The sequence below is a fragment of the Nanorana parkeri genome, unplaced genomic scaffold, assembly GCF_000935625.1.
Source record: "Nanorana parkeri isolate BGI_ZX_2015 unplaced genomic scaffold, ASM93562v1 scaffold693, whole genome shotgun sequence".
Classification (NCBI taxonomy): Eukaryota; Metazoa; Chordata; class Amphibia; order Anura; family Dicroglossidae; genus Nanorana; species Nanorana parkeri.
In genome coordinates, this window is record NW_017306961.1 from 451,204 (window position 1) to 461,001 (window position 9,798).

Below are 9,798 nucleotides of genomic sequence, written 5' to 3' on the forward strand. Positions count from 1 at the left end.
ATATATAGATATATATAGATATATAGAATCAGGGTATCAAGAACATCAGCACAACTAAGTAGAAGTTAGCAATGCTAGTTTACATTTTCTTATTACAGTTTCCTTGTAACATGTCAAACAAATAATGTTTTCATGGTGATGTACTACAATAAAAGCGCAGAGGAGGTAAAGCATGCTTGCAGTTAACTCACCAAGTCCTTGGCATTCAGAGATACATCGTCCCACCAGGGGGAGACAAAGTCATAGTCACAGTTAAGAATTCTTTTAAACATGTACTGGTCCCCACGTTCATCATAGAAAGGCTCAAAACCACACAGCCTGCCAGTTGAGACATTGGCATAGTCAGTCAACACAAAATAGCTATGTTCAACCAAAACCAGACAATTTGCTGTGCACAGAAATACAGTTTCTTTTTAATCTTTTTATAATTTACCCCCCATGTCAAGTAATGTGGAATATGTTAAATAGCTTTGAAAAAAACCCCCGAAGGGCACTGGAAACGGCAAGTAAGCTGCTGCAGAGGTTAATTCAAGGCGTTAGGGATTGGGTCAGGGTTCAGGCACTTTAGGTTAGTGTTAGGAGTAAGCTTTAGTGTTTTGTTAGGTCTCGGTTTAGAGGGTTAAACCATGGGTGAATTATTTAGAGTGCAGGTAAAGGGTTACATTTAAGGGTTCCAAATTAGGGATATGTTGAAGGTCAAATGTTAGGGTCACATTACATGTTAAGAGTTAAGTTTTATAATTACATCCTTCAGAAAACTCTAATTGCCTGGCTGACTTGGATTTAAATATTTTTAGAGTCAATGACTTGAAACAAAAATGCAGCAGCAAGTTCAGATTGAACTCAGCACTCCTGACCTGCATACTTTTTCTGGGTCAGTGACTCAGATAGCACTGAAGCTGCTGAAATAGTATGACAGCCAGGCAGCTGGCAGTATCAGCAGAAAGGTCAGCCATGGCAGCATATGTTTATTTCAGTATAGGTTTTTCTAATCTCTTTACTGAAACCCATTGTAGGCTTCTATTCTCTTGGCAAATTACTCTGTCACTTTGCCCATTCAGGGTATGTTTTTCTAGCCCCACTCCCCCAGCTTGGTCCCCTAATACCTTCTCAACGCCCCCCACCTACCTTCATCACATCCATTACAAAGTACTCTGTGTAAGCTGCATTTTAGATGGTGTCACAAGCTTACAGAAGCTTAATGATATTGCCCCCCTCCTCTCTCATGTTACAATGTTCGGGGCTAGTAACTAGCTCACAAGCATTGCATCCTGGGGGGGTCTTATGCCTGGACACCCCCCATACCTGGATGCACCATATACTTTGCGATGGCTATAATGGAGGAAGAAGCAGTGGGGGAGAAAAGTAAACATAAAACTTCCTTTACCTTCCCTGACTGAGCCAAATCCTGATTAATTTGTGTCTCATATGCTACCCCTCCCAGACACTTCAGCTCAGTGAGAAGTTTTAGCAAAACAGTCAGTGCTGTCAATCCAGAAAGCAGTGGGTAGGGCTAGGTGTGACCAGGTGCTCATTGACAAGTTACTGGCTTGTGAATCAGCAGTGACAATGTTGATATCCATACCCCTTGCAACATTTTCTTATTCCCCAGTAATGCAAGCAAGCACAGCCTACATGGGAGTGGCAACTCTTCTCTGAATTCAGGAACAGTGGAGGGCAGGGCCGGCGGGAATTTCAAAAGTGAAAACATGACATTTACACAGAATACACACAATACAATGTAATCTGCTATAATTACATATATTTATCAAACTATTCCACTTCAATTTTGTCCATAGAGCTTTGTCCAGTGCCCTGTCTGCACTTATACTGTACTCTATTGACTGTGGTACGGATCAGGCAGCGCCCCCAGAATTCCCATTTACTGGACCATTTTTTATAGAATGATTGCTGTCAATTTTTTTTCTCATAACAAAATTTTGTAAGATAATGGGGAAGATAGAACTCCAGTTTAATGAAAAAGCAGTATTGTGTTAAAAGAGCTTTTGAAATTATTTAATATAATATAATTTCTCTCAATTCGTTGCATGAATTGTAAAGCTCTGCTCAAACTGTAGGCGCTATAGAAATCCTGTATAATAATAACAATAATAATGAAAGAGGAGCTAAAATACAGTCTAGTACTTGACCCCCCAAAATAATTTTGTGACTGTGCTCCCCCTTCACTGCATCGTAATAACTGACATAAAGGAATACATGGAAAGTTCCTATTGTATCATGGAAGCAAAGTTTTTTTTTACCCTTGTCACATGTGCCTGTCTGTTACAGGAATGGGGTGCCTATATAATAATAAAAAAAATAAACATCTGCGCAATAAACCTTTATAATATAACTTTGACGTCATATCTAATTCACAGTCCTAACAAAGAACCATAGATTTACTGAAGATTACTTTTTCTATTTGATACTGTAGATGTTATGCAATGTCGACAACTCCAGGCATTTCATTTACACGTCTAAATATATACAGTGATTTCTGCAACAGCTACAGCATGGCGATGTGTATGAGTGCTAGGAAGCATATGGGTGAGGGATGCAACATATGGTCAAGTAAAGGCAGCAAGGAATGTCTCTCAGGATGTTGTGTCATAAGAGATCACAGGGTGATGCTGTGTAATTACTGCCCATATTGTTGTAGTAAAGGTTTGTGAAAGAGGAATAATGTTCATGAAGAACTCCTGCAGAGAGTTTGAATTTGATGTTAATATAGTGATGCCAACATACGGTAGTACAGAAGATAACATAGCAATTTGTCATTTGGGTGTAACATTTCTATAGTAATAAGGCACAACCTATTTACAGTGCATATTGTGTATAGGTAACAGAACCACTGAAGGAATTCATGTCTAACACCGAATCTGTGAGGACCGTTAACTTTTAAAGTATATCTAAGCCCAAAAACAAAAATGTTATATACAGTATATTGCAGCTTACCAATTCCTAAATGTGGTGGCTGCATTGGTTTTCTTTTTAAGCAGTTACAGCAACAGTTTATTTCTTCCTTTTGGGATAAAGGCTTTGCACAAGTGAATAAAAGCTGATCATTGTAAGCACCCCTGTCAATGTTAAATGGTTTGTCTCAGCCCTCTATCTCCTTTACTTTTGCTGGACAACTTGGTCTGTTAGAAAACGTTGTAAAATAACAGACTTACGAGCCGGAGCAACAGGTGAAAATAAAGTAAAAAAGAAAACTAATATATATATAAATATATATAACTATATATATAACTATATATATATATATATATATACAGGTGAAACTCAAATAATTAGAATATCGTGCAAAAGTAATTGCAGTAAGTGCTGCAAAAGGGGCCCAAACCAAGTACTGAGTACATATGCATGCTTGTACTTTTCAGAGGTCCGATATTGTTCTATGTACAATCCTTGTTTTATTGATTGCATGTAATAATCTACTTTTTTGAGGTTGTGGATTTGGGGTTCTTGGGGTTTTCATGAGCTGTAAGCCATAATCATCACAATTATGACAAATCACGGCTTGAATTATCTTGCTTTGCATGAGTCTTATCTCATATATTAGTTTCACCTTTTAGTTGCATTAGTGAAATAAATGAACTTTGCACGATATTCTAATTATTCGAGTTTCACCTGTATATATATGTATATATATATATGTATATACTGTATATATTGCACACGGAATGACAATATGCAAATCTGATAGTGTTTTGCATGTAACAATAATATATACCACAGCGCAGAGGACATTTAACCATGCACAGTCAGTAGACTAGGAACAAGTGTTGCCCTAAGAACTATTACAGTTTGCTATATCATAAAATTTCTATGTAATTTCCAAAGTTCATCTTACACAATTCTTTTATAGCATATTGTCACTGAAGGTTCTCATTCCTCCAGGTCAAGGCATAGCTAGTAGTGGTTAGTAACATTCCAGTGGATTTGTTCTACAATGTAGCAGACGTTTTATAGCTTATCCAAGTCACTTTTTTCATAGTATTTGAGGTTGAATAAAGGCACAAGTCCATCAAGTCCAACCTATTGCAAGTTCTAATAAGTGTCAGGAACATACTACAGCATTCACAGCCACACTGGTAACTCACTGTTAACTCCTATCACCATGGAATGTGTCAAGGCAGATGATGATTGACCAATAACCTGATGGGAGGTGTGAAATCTTGTGAAACTACCTTGTTTCAATTACATGTACAGTACTAGCCACGATGGTACCATTATTTCTGGAACAGGTGTTAAATGTTCAAACCACATATCCAAAGGATGTGAATTGCTATCAAATCACCAGGGTAGAGTTTTAATAATGACATTTAAAATCTTTAGCCATGTTATTTACTATTTAACACCTGCCCCAGGCTTAGGGACTGGAATGGGTAAATAAAACAGGATGGTCCTGGGCCAGAGAAAATCACATGATTTCCAATACCCAGAACAGAGCAGCAAGGGAGCAAACGATGTAAGTATTTGATGCTGGTGATGGGTTTAAAGCAAAATTGTTGCTTTGTCAAGCATGTACAAAGCACATGTTTGCTTTAAAGTTTCTTTTGCTCCCACTAAACAAAAGAAAGGTAAGTATATGCAGCTGGGAAAGGCTATGACCTGCATGGTCAAAGAACAGGTTCAAGTTAAAAAGTATTGGAGGTTTGGTCCAATGGCAGGTCTAGCAACAACCCCTTCCTTTTCAACAGTTGGAATTCCCAGCCCTTAAATATATAAAAATAATACATATTTCAGTACTTACAGTATATAGGTTATTATACCCACAGACCACATGTCCACCTCAGGTCCATAAGCACATCCTCTCAGGATTTCTGGAGCTAAAGTATAAGAAAATAAAGAAAAAAATATGGAAGAAAATATTAGGGCTGTTACTGATTAAAATGTTCGTGTTCGATTAATCAAAATTATTTTTAATCGATTCATTTCGATTAATTATAACGCACATACAGATCCAACTACATTGGCCTATACACATACAGCACAGCAATAAAGTAATAAAATGAACTAGGATCACACTAATCCAGCGCGTTAGTAATCCCACGTGCCCCACTCAATATGGCCGCCGCTTGAGTGGGGCAACTCAGAATAATAACGCGCTGGATTAGTGTGATCCTAGTTCATTTTATTACTTCATTGCTGTGCTGTATGTGTATAGGCCAATGCCTTGGCTGGCGCTCGTGCAGAAAGTTTCAAAAAAATGTAATCGATCAAAAAATTTTTAACCGATCAAAAAGATTAAGGATTAATCGATAAATTAATCGTTAATTTGCACAGCCCTAGAAAATATTGTTCACTCTATCTTTCTAATGACGTTGATGTTATTCTGCTTTTTTAACTGTGCACACCATACCATATTTTCACACTAGCAGAATTCAGCAAGTTTATTTTAGAGCTGTTCTATCTTCTTAGGGATTCTGTGATGTCACCATTACTTTCCCCTTATCTCCATAGCAGTAGATATTGAATGCAGCTCTCACATACGGTGTAAGAAGAAGGTTTGTTGCCAGTAAACAATGTACCCTTGGGGTATTTAGGAGTGTGAAAAATAAAGTGTGAAGGGCAGTAACACAAAGGAGCAACCAGCAATAATCCGTAATTGTTTTGACTGCTATTAACAGATGAAAGATTTGATACTGGATCTAGTACTGCACTACATCATTGGCATCTGCAATGGCCTAATAAAAAACTTAATGATCCCAAATGTTCTGTTACTTTTACAGATAACCTTTTGATAGAAATCCATTTTATAAAGGAAATAGCAAATGTAGGCTAAAAGAACACCTTTTGTTGTGTTCATACATACCGTGTTTCCCCGAAAATAAGACCTACCTCGAAAATAAGACCTAGTGCTAACTTCAGGGATTTCCATAATATAAGACCTACCCCGAAAATAAGACCTGGTTCGGCAGTAGGGGGTGCACATGTATTGCTGCATCCAAGCAGCCAGCAAGGGGTCCGAGTGTAAAAATCAATGACATGTGCAGCTTGTCTCCTGTCTGCATGTACGACTACGGTCTAATAAAATGTCACGATCGCAAAGCTCCCTCCCTCCCTCCGGCCCGTCTGCCCGCCGGTCCACCCGTCTGCATGTACGGTCTAAAAACAAGTAGAGATCGTAAAAAACTTTCTGGCCGCAGCTCCCTCCCTCCCTCCGGCCCGTCTGCAAGCCGTTCCGCCCGACTGCCTCCCGACTGCCTCGGCTTTTAGTATGCCTGGACGGCATCAGAGAGCTCCAGACAGCTGCAGCCAGGTACCGTACTGTGACACTGTGTGACAGTCACAGTACCATTCTTTCACTCCCCTTCTCCAGTACTGTATGATACAGTACATTACATGCCGGTATCTCTGCTCTGCGTGACAGTCACGGTCCTGATTTCTGTACATACCGTTTTTCCCCGAAAATAAGACCTAGTGTGTTTTTTTGGGGAAAAAAAATATAAGACAGTGTCTTATTTTCGGGGAAACACGGTAGTAATTCAAAGTAGCCAATCATTTTATCAGTCAGTTGCTTCATCTATGCAGTAACAGTGCGGCTAAAAATTCTGCCTCCTGGCAGGTCTCACGCCATTACATAGTTACATAGTTAGTCAGGTTGAAAAAAGACACAAGTCCATCGAGTTCAACCGATAGACATACGGAGAGAAAAAAAAGAGAAGAGAAGCTTAAAACAGAATGCTATGCCCACAGCTACCCCCTGTTGATCCAGAAGAAGGGAACCCACCTAAAGACGCAAAGAGTGCCCCCTTGTCCTTGCAGTGACCTTAACGTGAATAATTTGGCACCAAGCTCTTTATATGGACCATTTATGTATTTATAAATTGTGATCATGTCTCCCCTTAATCGCCTCTTCTCCAGAGAGAACAAATTCAGGTCAGCTAATCTTTCCTCATAGCTGAGTTCCTCCATGCCTCTTATGAGTTTAGTCACCCTTCGCTGCACTTTCTCCAGTTCCACAATATCCTTTTTGTGAACTGGTGCCCAAAACTGAACTGCATATTCCAGATGAGGTCTTACTAATGCTTTGTACAGGGGCAGGATTATGTTTCTATCTCTGGAGTCTAGACCTCGTATAATACAAGAAAGTATTTTGTTTGCTTTAGAAACTGCGGCTTGACATTGCATGCTATTATTCAGTTTATGATCTACCAGAACACCCAGATCTTTCTCCATCATTGACTCCCCCAAACATAGAGTGTATGATGCATGCATGTTTTTACATTTATTAACATTAAACTTAATTTGCCAAATAGATGCCCAATCACACAGAGCGTTCAGATCATCTTGTAGGTTGGAGACATCCTGTAAGGACTGTATTCCATTACATAACTTGGTGTCATCTGCAAACACAGAAATAGTACTTTTAATCCCCAATTCTATGTCATTTATAAATGGATTAAACAGTAAGGGGCCCAACACTGAACCTTGGGGGGCACCACTAACAACCTCAGACCATTCAGAGTATGAATCATTGATCACCACTCTCTGCATACGGTCTTTAAGCCAGTTTTCTACCCAATTACAGATTGAATACTCTATACCTACTGACCTTAACTTATACATTAGCCGCATGTGGGGAACTGTGACTTTTGCAAAGTCCAAGAATACTATAGCCACAGCCATTCCTCTGTACAATTATTACTCACTTCCTCATAAAAAGAAAGTAGGTTTGTTTGACAACTTCTGTCTTTTGTGAATCCGTGTTGACTATCGCTTATGGTATTATTTTCAAGCAAAAACAATTGCATGTGATCCTTGATCAAACAGTCAAGTATCTTCCCAACTATTGAAGTTCAACTTAACAGGTCTGTAATTACTTGGTAAAGACGTTGATCCCTTTGCGCCAATCCATCGGTACCAAGCCAGTCATTAGAGAGTCTCTACAAATTAGATACAATGGCTTTGAAATTACAAAGCTTAATTCTTTGAGGACACGTGGGTGTAAGCCATCTGGTCCAGGTGATTTGTTCCCCTTAATTTTGTCTAACTGTTTCTGGACCATATCATTGATCATATAATTATCATCTGAGGGGGATCCAGTTATGCTGTCATTATGGGGCAAAATAAAGTCCCACCCTCCCAACAATAGAGGGGGTTCAGTTAACAAAGAGAAGGTATATAGAGTTACTAGGGGTTAGCCAGGAACAGTGCAAGGGAGAGAACAGCATGAGGGTCCAGAAAGTCTGGGGAGGGATAGGAGCCAGAAATAAACTGTGCTGTGAGATATGGAATAAGCAAAATGGGTAAGAAGCCAAGAGGGTTAAACGGAAACAGAATGTGAAAGGGGATCATGTGCTAGTGTGGTGATATATCGTTTAGCCCTCTATAGGGAATGAAGACTGCTGTGGCTGGGATTAGGAATACACAAAAACTTAAATGCCATGGCAAGATGGCTTTCTCAGAACACCATGTTATCAACAGTTGCTTGAAGGGACAGAGTGGTCAATACAATCATACTTTGAAAAAAAGCCGACATAAAAATGTATGCTGTTCCACAATCATGCTTTGATAAAAATCAGATATGAGCACGCAGGCTGTGCCAATTTTATGCTCTTCATTGTCTAATTTTTCATTTTGACTTAAGTATACCATTTGTAAAGTGAATGCAAAGTATCAGTTGCAGTAACATCAAAGTAACATTTAACCATTCAGCATTGTAGGTCAATCCTTTGGGTCGATGCACTGTATCATTAAGCTTTCCATTACCTTAAAATGACAATAAACTCAGGAGTTGACTCTAACTATTAACAAAACTGGACCATATTTGTGTATCACTCCGCTGTAGATCCTCAAATCATCTCTGAATAGGTGCTGACACTGTCCTTGCTTCTGGAGAGAGGGATACTTTTGTTCCCCATGGTCTCTGTGTGTGTTGTAAATTAGCCACTGCTCCAAGCTCACTCCTGTAATATACTACAATCTCAAAACAAATTAGTAAACTAAATGTGAAATTGAAGTCCATTACAGGAGCGAGATTGGAGTGGTAACCGTACAACACACACAGGGACCAGTGTCAGCATGAATTCAGAGATGATTTGACTACCTACAGCCGAGTGATACACAAATAAGGTCCAGTATTGTTAATAATTAGGGTACTTGAATGTATTTTTAAGATTTAACTCCTGAGTTTAGTGTCACTTTAATTATTAAATCTACTTTATCAACCAATTGACTGGTAAAATAATTATATGGTTCTACCTATCTTATTGCCACTGACATTTTTTTCAAGTTTGATTAGAGTAACTTTCCAAAATGTCAGTGAAGACTTTTCAAAGTCTCCTTTGGTCAAACCTCTTCAAGGGGCTCTTCAAAGAGTAAAGATGACAATTACTCATCCGGACCCAATGCCTAGGGCGGAGATCAGGTGACGTTACGGAAAGTGGAACAGTCAGAGGCGCAGGCGTGCTGAATGCTTCAAACAGATTGATTTTTGCAGCCCGTTTCTTCTCTGAGAATAAATGCTATACTAAATGCATTTTATACATAGTTCCCTCTCTGAGAGTATACACCAACCATTGGTGACAAAGACACCATCCAGGTTTTTTCCTGTGAGGTTGGGAAACAAGCTTAACGAGACCTAAAATAGTCATTAGGTCCATCCTTTGGGGTGAGAGGTGTGTGTTAAAAGGGTGATAGGATTCACCAGGGTTAATTTTTGTTCTATACACATTGAGCACAGTGTGTGGATTTACACGTGTGTGAAAAGCTTTGGTTTAATGGAATTGGATCATTTTGTTATTACAGTATATTCTGTGTGTGTGTGTGTATATATATACACTCAGTGGC

At 39.0% G+C, this 9,798-nt stretch overlaps 1 protein-coding gene across 1 annotated transcript in view; it reads right to left on the bottom strand.

Annotated features, from left to right (window-relative positions):
- CAMK4 (calcium/calmodulin dependent protein kinase IV) overlaps positions 1 to 9,798 on the bottom strand; it is a 135,295-nt gene that overhangs the window by 5,107 nt on the left and 120,390 nt on the right. The window contains exons 8-9 of the mRNA XM_018563768.1: positions 4,757 to 4,832; positions 192 to 318 (exon numbers count right to left, since the gene is read on the bottom strand). Of these exons, the coding sequence (XP_018419270.1) occupies positions 192 to 318; positions 4,757 to 4,832 (203 nt within the window). The remainder of the gene's footprint in view (positions 1 to 191; positions 319 to 4,756; positions 4,833 to 9,798) is intronic.